Here is an 18,412-nt window from a genome sequence, read left to right as displayed (position 1 = left end):
ACAGAAGCAGGCCTGTGTGGGTGTACAGCAGGGTGTTGATGGTTGATGGTGATGAGTTAGTCCGCTCACTAACTGCGGTGTTTTGGCAGCGAGGCGGCATGTTAATGCAAACATGCAAACGGAGCTCACAGTGCCCAGTGTTAATCTGGGACACAACACGAGCATTTTTATATCTGTAGGAATGCACCTGTGCCGAGTGAGGTATTGGCATTTCAGGTTCATTTCATTTTTTGTATATCGGTCTCTCTATTTTGGTTCATGTAGTTTTCTTGGTAAGTTTGAGGAGGGTGGTTATGATTTACAGAGGTACGTATTCCATGAAAATGGAGGCACGATGGCATTGTGGACACTGAAAATACAAAATTCAGAGTGAATGTAACTTCGCCAAGATGTACTAACTTTTTCTGCCGCCAATCTGATCATGGTGCTGCCCTACCGGCATTTGTCAAATAGTGTGATGAAAATGTTGTGGACCTAAATGTGGCGAAAACTAAAGAATTAATAATTGACTTCAGAAAATGCAGTGTTGCACCGGAAGCGAGCAGGATGTACAAATCGTACAAGAATACAAATAACTAGCAACAGCGTTTGGTTTGCAGCTGAAATTCAACGAGAACACAGAGTGCACAGTCAAGCGGGGACAGTTCACAATTCATTTGCTAAGGAAGCTTAACTCCCTTCGGTGTCTGCAAGAACATTTTTATCCAACTTTATTGAGAGTTTTTTTAACGTTTTCATTTGTGTGCCGGTTTAATGGGTTGTCTGTGAAGGGCAAAAATTGTCTTAATAATATCGCTAAGGTCTGCTCCAATATCACTGGAGTCCAGCAGAAAGACCTCCGCTCTCTGTGGAAGAAACGAGTGATTCAGAAAGCTGAAAAAATAACAACCTGACCACGCACTTTTTAGTGAATATTTAATTATACAGTCAGGCTGGCGCTATTATGTGCCTGCACAGAAAAGTAAATCGGTATGTGAATTCTTTTATTCCTTCAGCTATCAGGCTACTGAACACAACCCGCTGATCTTGATCCAAGCACTCGTTGTCACTGGCATGTTGATGTGGATTAGAGATGTTCCGATACCGATACCAGTATGGGAAAAGCCTCCGATATCACCTAAAATGCTGGTATCTGTACTGGCGAGTACTGGAGTCTATGCAACAATCCAATAGCATGTAATTTAGCCTAGAAGAAAATGTACTTTAAAGAAGTTTATTGATGTTCTTTTTCCATTATGACTGTCAAACTGGATAATAAAAGAAAGCTCTGTGGCGTTCATTGTTCACAAAGAGTTTAAACTGAGTCAGGCCATACAACAAAGACAGCAATCATAACACATCCATACAGGGATAGTAGTACACAGCTGTTAAAATATAGTATAATACACGTTTTTCTTACATTTTTTTAACACGTCTATTGGATTGGTACTCTGTATCTGCCGATAAGCAAGTTCAGGTATCGGAAGCGATATCAGGAAGGAAATGTGGCACTGGACCATCTCTAATGGTGGATGCTGATGTTGACTGTTGTCGTTACTTACAGTACCAGTCAGAGGTTTGGACACGCTTTCTCATTCAAGTGAATGGGAAAGTGTGTCCAAACTTTTGACTGGTACTAAATGTTACTTCATGTAAAAACGTATAGCCACTTGGGCAAGTATTCTGAATCTGAATCCAGCATCAAGGATGAGGCTGGCAGCCTGTTGGCCATACCTTGGAGAAGTAGCCAACGAGGTGGCAACCTTTGCCGTCGTTCTGGGTCAGGACGTAGAAAAGGAAGGGCTCCACGTCGTAGTAGAGCGTCTTGTGGTCCAGGAACAGCTTGGCCAGCAGACACAGGTTCTGACAGTAGATTGTGCTCACATTCCCATCAACCTGTTGTGGGATTAGTGAAGCAACACATCAGTACAACACGATGACACAACGTTCTCCTAAACGACTACCATTCGGTCGCAGACACACAGCTACCCACAAGTACATGTCTGAGCTGCCGTTAGTGGGCTGTCGGACGAGGTAAAGGTGAATGGAGTAGACATTAAGTGTCAGGCAATGATCTCAGCCGGGTCTCTGGAGACCCTGACGGATAGAGAGGCTGGAGGACAGAAGCAAAGAGCTGCGAAGAGAAAGAGGAGGAGGGAGGCTGAGGTTGGCAGCTCGCCAGTTATCTCTGCTCTCCTCCGAGCGAAGATGGACTGCAGAGCGGGGGAAAAGGAGCTGCAGCGGCCGTGGCCTGCCGACAACAATCCACCGACTATCTGCCGCTGCGCTAGGAGACCCAGAACAAGAGATTAACTGTAAATTGGTAATTAGGAATTCTTCTAATAATAACAGTGACTTTCCCTGATGGCATGAACAAAGGAATATTCCACTACGGGTGGGAGGGATGTTAATTAATCGCCATTAGGAACTGGACTGATCAACAGACTTTGTATTCATAAAGTTGGTTGAGAGAGTATTGGTGTGCCGTGCATGGGATTAACCTCTGACCTACAGTCTGAAATAAAAATATACACGGAAGCATGGAATACATTTTTAAGAAAGGACTCGTTGGTCTCCGTGACTATGTCTAAGGGGACTAGACTTAGAACACTAGTTGATGACGTCACTTTTTACTGGTCCCTATATATAGTTTTTTTTTTAAAAGAAAATATTTTTTTTTAAGTCAAAAACCTTGAATGCATCAAAAGCATAAAAAAAAAAAAAAAAAGTCAAATAAAAACACCAAAAGCGTCAAGCACCAACTCAATCCACATTCAAACCAAATTATTAAGCGTTCTCCGACGTTGGCAAGACAATGATAACGTTTTTTAGGATATGATGAAGCCCGAACGGGCAAGCAGGTTGTTATATCGATTTGCCCGACGTGGCGTTTTACTTGCCCCGGGCCAACAGGAAACCCTTACTGTTGCACCCTGCCATCTTTAGGAATGGTTCCTCACCTCATATACAGAGACATCGTCCTTCCTGTAGATCTCGTTAGCGGGGGGGTGGAACCAGTTGCACTTCTTCATGTGCTGGTAGAGGATGCTGCGACTCTTCATGTAGCGCAGGCAGAACTCACACAAGTAGAGCTTGGGTAGTCTAGAAAGGGAAAAGGAAGAGTAATGCAGTGAAAGACACGTGAGAAACATTGGGGGCCCTATTTTAACGATCTAAGCACACAGCGTGAAGCGCCTGGCGCAGGTGGGTTTAGGGTGTGTCCAAATCCACTTTGCTAGTTTGACGGTGGAAAAAAGGGTCAGTGCGCCGGTGTCTTCATTAATCATAGGTGTGTCAGATAGTCATTTCCCATTCCCTTTAAAAGCCAGGCGCGTTTGGACCTTGGCACATTGCTATTATGATGGAGGATGTAATCTTTTGCATGTTTGTGTGCTACTGCGCTTCCCTGTGTGTGTTTGTATGTGTGCGTGTGCGTGACAAGCACAGTGTGTGCACGCTGTGCATAAGCCTAGGCACATTTTACTAATGCGCTGTTAAAAGAACAATGAAATGCTGCACTGTTGACTTTGGACCAGGTTTTTGTTGGTCAACGGCACGATCACTTCCCGCTGCCTCAAGATAGCAATACGCCCAGAATGCACCTGAACACACCTCCATGTAAGAACAGCACGCCCATGGGTGCAAAGATGGGCCCAGGTGCATTTGCTATTTAACGGCGTGGGCGCTGGACGGGAAACTGACAACTGGGTCGGTCTTAAACTAGCAAAGACACTTTGCGTTGGGCTTTGCGCTGCGCCGGGTGTGAGATAGGGCCCTAAGAATGGTTGTAAAAAGTTGCAGCTAGGGGCTGGAATGAATAGTCGAGAAATTGATTTGTTGATAGACAGAACGTTTATCGGCAAATATTTTGACAATTCTTTCAAATCTTCTCTGGTTCGAGCTTTCTAAGATGTGATTATTTGCTGGTTTCTTAGTCTTTTATGATTTTGGGCTGTTAGTCAGACAAAATGATTGATTATGGAGCCAGAGTGTGCAACACTTCTTTCTTATTTTCAAGTCAGACAAAACCAGCAATATGAATATGTCAACTTGGGCTTTGGGAGATTGTGATGGGCGTTTTTATGGACCAAGCAATTCATTGAGACTATAATTGTTAATTGCTTTTCACAGCTCTTATTTTGAAAGAAACAAACAACTCTGCAATGCCTGAGCCATCTGGGAACCAATAGGATTTGAACAGCGGCACATTTGGTAAGAATAGTAGGGCTGATTTTATTCAACAGTTCCATAAATAAAAATAAAAAATTAATACACCCTCAGCAAATCAGAATCAAACTGCCTCCGTGGCTCTGGCTGGTTACCTGCCAAAGTAGGTGGTAATGTAAACAACCTTATAATTGCCCTCCATTACGTTGGTGGTAATTGCTATGCCTACAAGCAGGACTGTGAGCTAAGTGCATTATGCTGTTGTGCTTCATTATGGCCATTAGCTTACCTGCTGTACTCCTGGGGGTAGGGAGAGGAATACCACGTCTGGATTTCAAACTTGCCAAATTCGATAACTGACGGACAGCGCATCTGAGGGTCCGGTGGACCCGTCACCCCGACTTTCTGTTTAGGTGAGCAACAAAGACGAAGGAAGAAAGAGAGGGAGAGAAATGCAGGGTCAGTGGCTGGCAGATCACGGGGCGAGTACACCAATAACACACCAGGACCTGCCGGCTTAGTAGAGGTGTCAATCACACACGTTATCACAATACGATATTGGGTGTCATCTGTAACACAGGCAAACCAGGGGAGCCCAGATGAAAGCAAACATTACAGCTTAAACGATTAATACCATTAAGTCAGAGACCAAAACCCGCTTCTGATTACTTTGGGATTCTCAGGGAGACCGGGCTACCTGCTAGCATGACATGCTATCATGTACTCGACTCCACTGCTACTCGACCTAGATAATCACAATTGCCTTTTTTTTTTTTTTTACACGCATCATGAAAGCTTAGTATTCTGCTTGCCTCAAACACTTTAACACTGGTTTGAATATTCCAGGTAGGATCTGGGATAGTGTTTGAATATGACTCCCATGACGCTGGACCAAACACCCGCTCTCTGGTTAACTTACTGCTGCGCTGCATTAAAAGGGCTGTTAATGTAGCTCATTTACATTTCCTCTCTGTAACTACACTGGCTAGGCAAAACCTGTCAGTGCAGGACACGGTCATCAGAGCTGCCCTGCTCAACGTACAGAACGAGACTGTGACGTGAGCGATGCAATGCATTGTGGTGTTTTCAGGTAGATACCGAGTAGTAGAGAGGCAGTTCTGCGTTGTATAATGCCGTAGGTACGTCCGTAGGTACGCGTAGGTATGGACCCTGCGGTGTAGCCTGATGTGCAACTCCCCAGAAAGGTAACTTCACATCGCGGCGACACCAACTGCAACAACTGTGATTGGTCTGCTTGGCCGTGGCTTTGTAGCGTTGGGATTTTCCTTCCTACTCATTGCCAGGTGCACCTTCTCCGTGACATTGACCAAGGAGAGAGGGAACTTTTTCTGTTACAGCTTTCCGACCGGGGTCAGAAAGCACAGGGGAGACACGGTACTCACTCTGAAGCTAACCCCTGTCACTCTCTCACTCGCTCTACCACGCAGCACCAAAGTATAAATGCTCACCACTGCAAAAGGCCACTTAAAAAGGCTACAGTGTAGGCCTCACATCAACCATTGTGGTTGAAATGGCTTTTTATTCATGTGTAAGGTAAACTGGTTCTGAATGATCACTAGTCTTTTGACAAACTCTGGATTTATCACAAAAGTGGTTTCATGCAGGTTGTATAAACCTGCTTATCCATTGTACATCAAAATCACACACACCGGTGGCAGTGAAACTTGAAAGCGTCTGCTCTGTAGCATTTATTCTCTTTTACTGTGTGTTACTTACTCGGAAAGTTCAGTGGAAAGAGAGCTGGAGGTGGCCACTTTGTATTACAAAGCACTTTCTATCGATGCATAAGCAACAATTTTCTGAGGCAGCGAATGACAAATCAGTTCTACACCATTTTCACCCTCAGTCTACAATTTGTAAATAACTAACATCAGGGCTGGATCATTTTTAAAACGGGAAGAACATTAAAGCACTGCCTATGCATCATAATAACAGCTGGTAGTACAGTCTGTTAGCAAACCATCTAGCTAGAAATCCCAATTTGAGTCTGATAAAAGTATTGGGAAAAGAATCGATGCATGAAGATATGAGTAGAATGAGGGTAAACAAAGCGCTGTGTCAGAGAAGATGGCGACGCCTACCCAGAATGCAATGTACCATGACGTAGTTGCCCCTTCTCTATTCGCTCCCGACAAACATAGCATGTCCTTTGACACCATTGCTAACTTTACGTGCCTAACCGAGCCATGGCCGAGGCCTCGTGCACTCCACCCCGTTGGGCCTCCGGAGGGTGATTACACCAACCAGCCACCAGCCCTTTCAACCATGGGACCATCACAAGCAGAACAAGAAATGCCATGTTGTCCAACGACAACACTGTACCTTAATTACCTTGCAGTTAAGTTTTTGTCCCTCAATTACCCCTTATTATTTGCATCTATTGGTCATTTAAAACCAAACCTTTGATCTGCACTCATCATCCTGCTCTGCCCCGTGTGCCCTGCATCTATGTTAATAGCTGATTTTGATATACATGCTGCAGTCGGCAGCCGCTCCTTGGAAATTCAATTATTAATAAAAATACAATAGACTAACAGCTCATTGACCCTTTCCACCCACAAACGTGTCTACATCCTACGGACCTCGTCTGGGAGAAAGCCTTGATATTTTTACGAGCTAGGTGGTGTTGACTCTTTCTGACCACATTCTCATCACTATTTAGGGCTGGGCGATATGGACCAAAAGTCATATCCCGATATATTTTGGCTGAATATCGATATACGATATATATCCCGATATTTTTTCTGCAAAGTGAGAGCAAATGTTCAGTCAAAGCCAAAATCAAATATGACATGTCACATGTAGTTTCATAGAAACAGTTGCAAAATCAAATAAATAATAAACCGGTTTCTTCACCTGGTTCATGATTAAATGCTCAGCTGTTCAAATAACAATAAAATGTAAACCTAAATACTGTATAACAGGAGTACCTTTTTTGAAATCAAAGCTCCATATTTGTGATTCGTTCCAAAGGTCAATTAAGCTTTTGATATTAATATAATCTACTTTGTTCAAAATGTAATGCCTCATGCTTGTAAGCCTAGGTTTATAGTCCCATTCTTCCACTTGATACTGCTTCCACTTAAGTAAACTAAAAGATGAACTATCGACTACAAAACAAAGAAACTAATTAATGTGTTAATACAAAGAATATTTATTATGATCGGTTCACAGATCTGAGTCCAAACGGAAACTTCACCCTTCTGAACTAAGAGTTTCTGCTTCAAGGTGAAGTTTAAAACAGACTGAAATGTCCAGGCTCATTCCTCCACTATTTATTTCTGTATGTATTTATGCGTTACATGTAATTTTAACGGGCACTGAGCTCCAGATCCTGCAGCCGCAGACGGTCTCTGCTGCAGACGGTCTCTGGTCCGATTTGGATCAGCGGGGACCGGCGCAGCAGCGAGGCAAAGCTGTGTTTTTCCCGGGGGAAGAGACGCTGCGGCCGGCCACGGAGCTCTCCGCCTCCCGCTGCCGCCGGAGCTCAGATTGCTGGTCGAAGGCGGCATACATAATCATAAAACACATTGTCACCTGTTAAATGTTATTCATTGCGGTTTGTTCTTTTCATTTCCTCTATCGAACATAATTAAGCAGTACAAAAGTCCGGCATCTTTAGCGTTGATCTGAATGCTTCGGACCCCTGTTCCAAGATGGCGGCGGTTTTGACGTATGTTTAGAACCTCAAGGCGACATCTGTGTATATATCTATGGGAGCAAGGATCACATTTGAACTATATCGATATATGCGATATGGTCTAATTCCATATCTCATTTAAAAATATATCGATATATTTTTTATATCGATATATCGCCCAGCCCTATCACTATTGACATCCAGCTCCCCCCGCTGCACACCGTGGGTTTACATAACATCAGGTCCAATGACTCCAGCCTGGCGGCCTCAGTCATAGCCTCATACAGCTCCTCCCAGGTCCCCCAGCTGATCCCGTCTCCCTCTACAATGTGGCCCCCCCTCTTCAGGTCGGTCCTCCCTTCCCATCGTCCCATCTCTGTTCCTTCAACAAAATGTTTAAAACATTTCATATCTGTCAGTCATTCGCGTCTGTCTGTGTACCTGCAGTGCCAGCTCCTGGATGTGTCTGAACAGTTCAATGTCTTTTTCCGTCAGGTTCTCGTGGCCGGGCAGTTTCTCATCTTCGTCACGCCAGTCGCTGCCTTCCTGATTGTCTGGGGATTGAAACACAAGAGGAGACATTGATGCACATCTAGTGAGAAGGCTTGCTAGACAGAGTGCCAAGGTGTGTGCTGTCGGAGCTTTTAACAATTGTGCCACTAGCAGCCACTAGCAGGCAGACATTGAGGCATTCATATATGGTCAACAGTGTTCTTAAAATAAACTGATAAACAATATCTTCTTTCTAAAGTAGAGAGAATTTAGCTATTTTACCACAGGGGATGACTTGAAAGACCAACATGCAAGTATATCATCAATGAGTCACAAGTCATTTGCCACCTTGCTCTGTTGTTAGTTCACTCTCTGCTCTCTTAAAGTTATCACACACGTTTCCTATTTCATTTGGGGTTTCCATGTTAACCGGTGAAGTTGAACATACTACCTACTAGGGACGCCACGGCGAGGAAATTTTCCCACCAGGCAATATACTTGCGACAACGCCGGGGCTCACTGATTACACCGCAAACCGCACCGCGGCTGTGTCTGGCGTCCCCAGAAGCGCCCCAAAGCTTCCGCCTGGCACCCATGTTAACCATAGACTGTATATCAAGATGATGTTAACCTATTGGGCTGTTCAGACTGTAGCGGCGCTGAGCTCCACGGCAGGCTCTCTTCTACTGTGCATTACTTACTCTGAAAGTTCAGTGGAAAGAGAGCTGGAGGTGGCCACTTTGTATTACAAAGCACTTTCTATCGATGCATAAGCAACAACTTTCTGAGACAGCGAATGACAAATCAATTCTACACCATTTTCACCCTCAGTCTACAATTTGCAAATAACTAACATCAGGGCTGGATCATTTTTTAAAACGGGAAGAACATTAAAGCACTGCCTATGCATCACAGTAACAGCTGGTAGTACAGACTCGGTTAGCAAGCCATCTAGCTGACAACCCCTAATCGAGTCTGATAAAAGTATTGGGAAGAGATGCATGAAGATAGAGTATGCGTTTTAATCTCATGATGATGGCTCATAAAAGTGCAAATATTACCAATTTATGCTGTGGATGTTTTTGAGATGTTAAAATCCATAACCTACTTTTCATGTTTTTGCAGTCATAAGTTTTGTTGTTGCACTGTTGCAAATTTGTTTTAGGTCTTGTTCACTACACACAATACAGTACATTCACATCTTTTTATGTACGTCAGTTACATTGCAATTCCAAAGCTATTCATGATATCCCTGTCAAGAACATTACCTATTATAAGTATAATAATACAGTTTTTGGTCAGTTTACAGTAACACATTCTAACCTTCCAATATTGTACCCTTTTGTAATAATAATACTTACAATAATGGAAAAACTTGATTCTTTTAGTCAACTGGACCAGTAAAAATCTAATATCTTACATCAACCAGAGGTGTTCATCTGCAGACCAAAAGTCATCCCGCAATGGTAAAGTGAAGTGCTGTGTGTATAGGCAGAAAAACACAGCTACTCCTTACCTCCTCTGTCATCTCCTTCTCCTTTGCGACTGGCCTTCTTTCGGATGCGGCACTGCTGTGAATAGTCCACTACTTCCTGCCGGGCCTTGCGGCCCTCAGGCGACGGCGTGAAGAACTTTGTGAGGGCGTCGATGAGGCCCTTGGTCTTGTTGTTGAAGCGCAGGCTGCCCTGTGACGTGTCGTCGTCATCGTCCCGCATCGAAAAAAGCAGCCGGTCGTCACCAGGGTAACCCTCGCAGGAGGAGCTGGAGGATGAGTTGGCCGAGGCCGAGCGCTTCCGTCGACCACGCCCACCGAGCTTCTTGAAGGGCCGCCCCGGCCTGCGGAGAGAAAGGAGCCTGTTTAAAAGTCTGCTTATCGGGCACCTTGGTAGCCTGGTAAAGCACGCGTCCATATATTAGAGCTGTCAATTTTCCTCTATAATACCATTTGAATTTCATCTGTTATTTGTTTTAATATTCAAATAATATTTGAATATTTAATGGTCAAATGCAGCCTGTTAATATGTACTACACTACTCAGGCTTATGCATGGTCAATGCCACTATAAGCATGTGGTTGTTGTTACACGTTCTGTCCACTAGAGGGGCTTCCAATATTAGCCTGGCCTTGAAGAGGATCTATGTCACGGCGCTTTGCATTTCTGGCACGCCGCTCTGTTTACACTTTCCACCACGAACACACAGCGACAAACCAAAATCAACAGAGAACTCTGTAATGAAACATGACCTAACAAGGGTAGTGAAGCGGCTCTGTTGTAAAGGCTAACGGTGCTCCGTTAGCACATCATGTTAGATAGCACAGCCAAAACGATGTGTCATAAACCAAGTAACCATAGTGTTAGCCACAATGTTAACGGCATTAATAACTAAGCCAAACGGTGCTGTCACTACTATTTTAGTGATTCATAAACAACCTGTTTTTTGCAGATTGTCATGTTACTGAGAATACAGCTAACTGTGAGAGCTGTAGGGCAGCTAACATTAACTTTAGTGGTCTCCACTAAGCTCCCAGCTAAGCTAACATTACTATAACGTGCAATGCAGTCAGGAAACAAGAACTAACTAATAAGGTAAGCATGGCTCGGTGGATGTCGATTTTAAAGTCATGTAAAACCATTTCCCGTCCTCCTTCTGATTTCCAGCCGCAGCCTGTAACCCCCACCCCCATACTGACATTATAGCTCCGTGATCTTAAGACCTCACAATGCCTTGTGTTTCTCACTCCCGCTAACCTGTTGTTCATCAGACGTGACATGACAAAAGCATTTCGTTTTCACGTGCGGGTAGGCCAAGGTGAGAAGAGGGAAATTAGCTAACGTTAGCCAACATATTTATTAAAAAAAAAAAAAAAAAAAAAAAAAAGAAACAAATGACATTCAAATTTACTTTTTTACTATTCAAATTATATTTGACTTTCGGAATTCGTTCCAACAGCCCTACCATATATAGAGGTTTACTCCTCGACGCAGCGGAGATTGGCATGGGGTACTTTCCATAAAATCATCTCTCGATGCAAATCAAACCAGCTATTAGGTTAACTGAAATAAAACCATGCCAATCTCTAGGTATGGTGAAGGGTATGTGATGATGTGGGGGGGTTATTTTAATTCCAAAGGCCAAGGGAACTTTATCAGGATGCATAGTATCCTGGATCCATGAAAGAACTGGCCTTTAAAAATAAAGATCTGCCTCCTCTATGGGAATTTAACATAGGGGTGAGTATCCTTATGCCCCCTGTATTTTAAGGAAGAACATTTATTTATTTACGATACATTATTCATTCACAAAGAAAATTGGTGTCTTTAAAAGGTTGGATTTTCCCTCCTTTTTTTAATTAAGGCATTAAGATCAATTTCCAAAAGACGATTTTTTTATTCCTCTTTTTAGTCAACTTCAGCATGGGTTCATAAACTTATGAGCACCACTGTATCAGTAAGAAATTAAATAGAAAAGGGCAATGGCCATAAAAGAAAAAAAATTGCTGTAAGCTCATTTTAGTAGGAGAGTAGGCGTTGTGGCTGCTGTGGTGAAGCAGATACATGGCATGTTGCTGCGGCTCTCTGCTGGGCTAACACGGTCTTCAGACGGCATCAGCTGAAGGCATTCCTTTACCTGTTCTTGGGCCGGCCCAGCGGCGCGTTGTAGCGCCGTTTGATTTGTGCTGCCTTTTCGTGTAAAAGCTTCTTTCCCTTTTTCCTGGGTTGGCAGATTTGACAAATCCACATGCCTGGGAGAGAAAGAGCAAAAGCGCAGGTTTACATAGCCTGAGGTGGATAAGACAAGACGGGCTTCAGTGCAGACACCAACATGCTCGGGGACGTATCGAATACATTAGCACTTAGCGGTGAAGACGACTATAATGGTCACATACTGTAGGGTGGTAAATGTGTGAGCTTTGTGTATTATTTCAGTTGAATCCACAGGAGGCTGTAAATGGCCAATGAAGCGATAAGGTGATGAGTTAAAGTAGCAGTTCTGTTTACTTACCTTTTGGCATCCGCGTGAGGGGAGGATCACAGCACTCCATATGGAAGCCCCGGTCACAGGAGTCACAGAACAACATGTTGTCCTGAACAGCACACACACACACACACACACACACACACACACACACACACACACACACACACACACACACACACACACACACACACACACACACACACACACACACACACACACACACACACACACACACACACACACACACACACACACACACACACACACACACACACACACACACACACACACACACACACACACGATGATTATCAATTATTTAGATTAGGGCTCTGCAAACAATCATATTTTCGTCACGATTTTGGCTTCGAAGCATTGTTTTTGAGCTATGTTACTGGTTACTGGTTACACGGCGTTTGTCGTTCGACTGGTCATTAAAGGTGCCCACATGTAAACATGAACACTACTGTCTTTATAATCTATCTTTTTAACAAACTGTCTGTACACTTACAAAGTTCTCAATGCTTCGGTTTACATGTAGGGACCCTCATTATGCTACCGTGGAAGTGTGGTGCTATTTTGAGCCTTGTTAGTGGTATAGAAATAGCAATTAACCCTGTGCCCCGACTACTAGCATTAGCAGCTAATCACCGGTTTGCGGTAGCTTGTTTCAAGCTACAGACACATTGGATTAGCATGAAAACAGATCCCAGAGAACTGTTGACTCGGTACACATATGTTATTAACCCCTAGGTTCAGTTTGCTCCGGAATTGTCCTTTAAGTCAAATATGTGTCAACCATTTCCAATAAGATGGATGTGATGCGCTTTGTTTGAGGATACATTTATTGGAGGGCCGACCAAAGCTCCTGAGCTCATTCTAATGTAACAGATTTCCACGTATGTATGCATTAAAATAAACTTTGTTTAATTACTATGAATTTGCCATTTAAAGTTGGACAGTACTTTGAAAATATCCACCTCGATTGGTTTGAGCAACTTCTTTGTTCCCATTTTATTCTCCGTCCCCAAAGATGAATTTTTGTATCAGTGTGCGTCTTGGCAGTATGTTGTGCATTTTGTCTCACCGTCAAACCTCTCTACAAACATTTGAATAACAATGATTCCTCGCTTGACAAGTAGGAGAAAAACAAAAAGAAGAAGATTGAAATCATGCTGGTACTGACTAAAATAGCTCAATCCCAGGACCACAGATATGTCTATCAGCATCTCTATCTGGTACTTAAGCAGGGAAGGAGAGCGCTCACAGACACTGCTAGGCTGCCAGGCCGCCATATTCGCTCATCCACTCACCGCATTCTTTCCTTGATCCTGACAGCTGCTGCAAGTCTTGCATTCGATGCACTGCCACCACAGAGCCTTGACTCGCGCTGTGAGCTCTGGGGAGAACTTGAGACAGGACGGGTGGCCTGCAGGTAGATAGACATGCATACACAAACGACAGCGTCAACGTCACAGGCTCTTTTGCCGCCGCTGACTGACAGCTGTGACCCACTTGCATCATCGCAGGAGGAAAAAGAAGAAGAAAAAAAAAGAACTCCTTTTGGAATTGAAAGCCCTTACTGAATCAAAGCTGGCTGCAAAGAGAGTGTTCAAACATAAATGACAATCTGTCAGAGCTGTGCTTTAGCTGTTTTGAAGAGTAGCTGTAGAGTAGATGGTCTTGTCTGGGACAGAAACCCACTGAGGAAAGAGGAGGAACACAATCTGTCCTCTGCTTTCACTAAGCTGGAGGAAAACCATAATTATATCCCATCTTTTTCTGAAAACACAGGCCGATGCCAGTCTCTGTCAGTTATTGTGTCCGTCTAACTCAAGTTTAAGCATGAGATCCTGGACCAAAAAAAATAATGGGCAGAGGTATAAGAAAAATAACCAAAATAACACAACAGAACAACTCTAGAAGGAACTAGAATGGCTACAATTCCTTAAGAAAATGTAAGTGTGCTCACAGCTTAAAAATAGCAATTGAACAATTTGAAATGTTTGAAATACTGAAAAACAAAATGAAGGGGCAGTTACATTTGACTAATGTAATTAGTCATGTAGTCAATGTAATTAGTCACTAATGTAATTAGTCAAAGAAGATGAAATAATAGCTAATGGAATTCTCAGTCAGTTGAAATGTCAGTGGACACATAACCACTGTAAGCAGTTGAAGTGGCAGTTGGATAGGAAGATGAAAGTAATTGAAATTTCAGTAAAAGAAGAAGCACCAGAAATAGTTGAAGTGTGTGTCTGCACATAGCTACGTGCAGCTTCCTAAAATGACGCTCCCAGTAATCTTTTTCCAGCTCCAGGATGGTGTGCCTGGCATTGTGCTTGTATTGGTTTTAACACTACGAATGCATTTTTAAAAAAAGAGATTATTTTTAGAGACTACAGATTTGTGACTACACGATAGAGACAGAGCGCATCGCGTCATAATCTGAAAGCCACACAGGGCAGGGACAATTCTCCGCTCTCCATCGACTTCTATTGAATGAGGGTTCCTCCTCGTCAATTTCGTCTGCTAGCAAACGACAGAAAAATGCTTAAAAGCTGCTGTGGGGTGATATTTACTACCAACAATGTAAAGAACCCATAACTTCAGTTTGTATAAGCTGGAATCAGCAGGAAGATGGATCCTGACACTACGCTAACGTTATGTCCGACATTACGTGTGTTCGCTTAACTTATAGACATATAGTTAGGCTAAAACTGACAATTGAGCATCTGTCATAAAAGCTCAGTTCTTCGGGTCGGCAGTTTATAAAAACTTTCATGTCATGGGTTACACGTAATGTCGGACATAACGTTAGCGTAGGGTCAGGATCCCACAGTCTTCCCATCTTCCTGCTGATTCCTCACGTCCGTATCCATTTTTGTCTTCATAAAAGCTCAGTTTTTCGGGTCGGCAGCTTATGCAAACTGAAGTTATGGGTTCTTTACATTGTTGGTAGTAAATATCACCCCACAAGAGCTTTTAGGCATTTTTCTGTCGTTTGCTAGCAGACGAAATTGACATGGAGGAACCCTCACTCAATAGAAGTCAATGGAGAGCGGAGAGTTCTTCCCGCCACCGCCGTAAATGCGCGCTCCCTCTCTATAACTGCATGTATTCTAACCAATCACACTTCCAACCAATCTATACTTTGCAAACCGCTGATTGGATCCTTTTCCCCTGTGGTTACTAGGACAGTTTAACCAAGTCACAGACTGAAATGGTGCTAGGATCTGGGGTCTTACTGGTCACAGGGCAGCACTCACTCACCACTATTGCCACAGTCGGCGCAGGAGATGAGCTCCTCGGGCCTCTTATCGCGATTCTGCTCCTTGGTGCCCAGGCAGAAGCTGCAGATGGGGATGGGCTCTGCCACCGGCTGGCAGACGGACAGAAGAGAAAGAGAGGGGGGGAAGTTGAGAACATCAGTCAACTTAACCGCTTAATTGTACAAGACAAAACAACAAAGTGGCTCTGCCAAAACCGTAATATTTAGCCATGCTAAATGGCATGGCTCTATGGATGACAATGTCCGTTTGTAAAGATATTCCATGGTTCCCAGATGATGAATCCTAATGACATTTTTTTGAGTTTTTCTGTAGCACCACTATGAGGTTGATGTTTAGGGTTTAAATGAAATGTTTCGACAATTATTGTATATTGCCATGGCATTTTGGACATACATTTACGTCCCCCTCAGGATGAAATGTAATAACTTTGGTGGTCCCTTAACCTTTCACCTAGCGCCTCAAATTTTTAATTTGTAATAAGGTTTACAAAAGCGCGCCCATCCAGACAATAAATACTAGGTGCTGGACAGAAGAACAAGTTAAAGATGGATACAGAGTCCGCACACTAGATGCTCCCATGAACATATTTATTTAAATCGCCACCTTGACGCTCGAAAAGTCATTTCCCGACTCCGCATATTTAGTTTAGTGTCAGAACACTATCAAATATTTACAACCCATTCTTTAAAATTACATTATTTTGCCAACAAAGTTCTGTACAAAATTCTAACCCTGTGTTATCTCATATTTAAAAAAAGGTAGAGTACTGTGTAACCCTTTTCACATGGTGATTCAGAAATTCTTCCATTCGTCGTGCGGCACACATCTAGAGTCTGGGGGGGGGAGTTGAGACCGTCAGTCAACTTAACAGCTTAATTGTACAAGTGAAAACAACGACGTGGCCCTGTCACAGTGAATGACTGTTGCTGTGTGCATTAACAAGCCAACAGCGGACTGGAGAACTACAGTGAAAACCACAGAGCATGTGGATCTGTGAACAGAGAGTTTAGGATAATGACGAGCGTGAGAGCTACACGGTGATGAGGGAGCGTGTATAATTTAAGTGGCGTGTCATGTTAGAGGCTGCCACCGTGTGTCAATGTCGTGTGATCAAAAGCTATTCTCGGTGTATCTTTGGTTGCACTGGCTGAGTTTAATTCCACTGCAACATGTCCCATTTGATACTTATTCTGGAACATGGCATCAGACATTCATTCCTGGTGCTGCATAAATCTTTCAATCTGTCCTATGGCTGGGCAACATATCGATATTATATCGATACCGTGATATGAGAGTAGATATTGTTTTGGATATTGTATAAGGTAATATGGTAAGTGTTGTCTTTTCCTGATTTTAAAGGCTGCCTGGAGTCAATGAGGTCATGTTCTGAACTTACCAGACTTACTAGCTGTTCTCAGGGTTTTCCCCCTACCATTATAAGGGTTAGGGGGAGCACCTAAGCAGTTTTGGGCACCACCTAAATCAAGTGAATGTAAAATCAATTGGGAGCATCAAAACTAACTAAATTACTTTTCTCAGGGCGCCCGGATAGCTCAGTTGGTAGAGCGGGCACCCACATATAGAGGTTTACTCCTCGACGCAGCGGGCCCAGGTTCGACTCAGACCTGCGGCCCTTTGCTGCATGCCGTTCCCCCCTCTCACTCTCTCTCACCTTTCATGTCTTCAGCTGTCCTGTCAAAATAAAGGTTGAAAATGCCCCAAAAAATTATCTTTAATGACTTTTTTCAGAACTAATGGCTGTAGTTGGTCTCTTGTCAACCCCTAAAATATCATTGCGATATCGACATGTGGGTATTTGGTCAAGAATGTCGTGATATTTGATTTTCTTGAGATCGCCCCGGCCCTGGTCTGTCCTCGAAAACACAAACCATGCCAGCAGGTGTGTACTCCGTGACAAAGAACAAACACATTCTCGGATATGCACACAAGCGCAGGACTAAGCCAGGTTTGTGTCCAGGCAAACAGAAGGCAGGATAAGACTTAATATGTTGTTAGGCATCAAATAGGACGCGTGTGTCCAATAAAGTTGAAAAATCACATCCCCGAAGCACTGCAGGTGCACTTCACACGCACAAACACAAGAGGGAGGGGCCACGGGTTGACTCTCCTTGAAAGTTTCCGGGACGCCGTGAGAGGAAGTGGTGGCTTATGGTGCGTTCTTTTTGTCTTGTAATCGCGACTAGTAGCTCGAGTGTGACGTCACATCCATGTCGGAAAACAAGTAACCGTGGGTTGTTGCGTTCTTTTTGTCACACAATACTACGAATCGGAGAAAAGATGGATTTTTGTAACATTTTTAGTAACATTTAGGATTCTATTCACCCAGTTATTGACATATTACACACATACATTTCACAGTTTGATACATGAAAATTACGTTTTGATTAACATTAACGTTGGGCTACTGCTCTGCTTTCTGCTCAAGGCTCGGCTTAAAGCCGTTGTTGTCATATAGCAACCGTGCGTCTCTAGCCAATTTCAGCTGCACAAGCTACAAAATAACTAATGAGGCGGTATTTACAGTGGTGTGAAAAAGTGTTTGCCCCCTTCCTCATTTCCTGTTCCTTTGCATGTTTGTCACACTTAAGTGTTTCGGAACATCAAACCAATTTAAACAATAGTCAAGGACAACACAAGTAAACACAAAATGCAATTTGTAAATGAAGGTGTTTATCATTAAAGGAGAAAAAAAATCCAAACCATCATGGCCCTGTGTGAAAAAGTGATTGCCCCCTAAACCTAATAACTGGTTGGGCCACCCTTAGCAGCAACAACTGCAACCAAGCGTTTGCGATAACGTGCAATGAGGCTTTTACAGC

General features: G+C 43.4%; 1 protein-coding gene across 2 annotated transcripts in view; it reads right to left on the bottom strand.

Annotated features, from left to right (window-relative positions):
• kat6a (K(lysine) acetyltransferase 6A) overlaps window positions 1-18,412 on the bottom strand; it is a 44,056-nt gene that overhangs the window by 6,589 nt on the left and 19,055 nt on the right. For both annotated transcript variants that reach the window (XM_028577501.1, XM_028577502.1), the window contains exons 3-11: window positions 15,553-15,661; window positions 13,593-13,708; window positions 12,304-12,385; window positions 11,929-12,043; window positions 9,816-10,135; window positions 8,249-8,361; window positions 4,436-4,551; window positions 2,940-3,081; window positions 1,714-1,875 (exon numbers count right to left, since the gene is read on the bottom strand). In XM_028577501.1, the coding sequence (XP_028433302.1) occupies window positions 1,714-1,875; window positions 2,940-3,081; window positions 4,436-4,551; window positions 8,249-8,361; window positions 9,816-10,135; window positions 11,929-12,043; window positions 12,304-12,385; window positions 13,593-13,708; window positions 15,553-15,661 (1,275 nt within the window). The remainder of the gene's footprint in view (window positions 1-1,713; window positions 1,876-2,939; window positions 3,082-4,435; window positions 4,552-8,248; window positions 8,362-9,815; window positions 10,136-11,928; window positions 12,044-12,303; window positions 12,386-13,592; window positions 13,709-15,552; window positions 15,662-18,412) is intronic.

This window comes from Perca flavescens, chromosome 5, assembly GCF_004354835.1.
Source record: "Perca flavescens isolate YP-PL-M2 chromosome 5, PFLA_1.0, whole genome shotgun sequence".
Lineage (NCBI taxonomy): Eukaryota > Metazoa > Chordata > Actinopteri > Perciformes > Percidae > Perca > Perca flavescens.
Note: the sequence above shows the minus strand (reverse complement) of the source record. Positions and strands in the feature narration are given on the sequence as shown.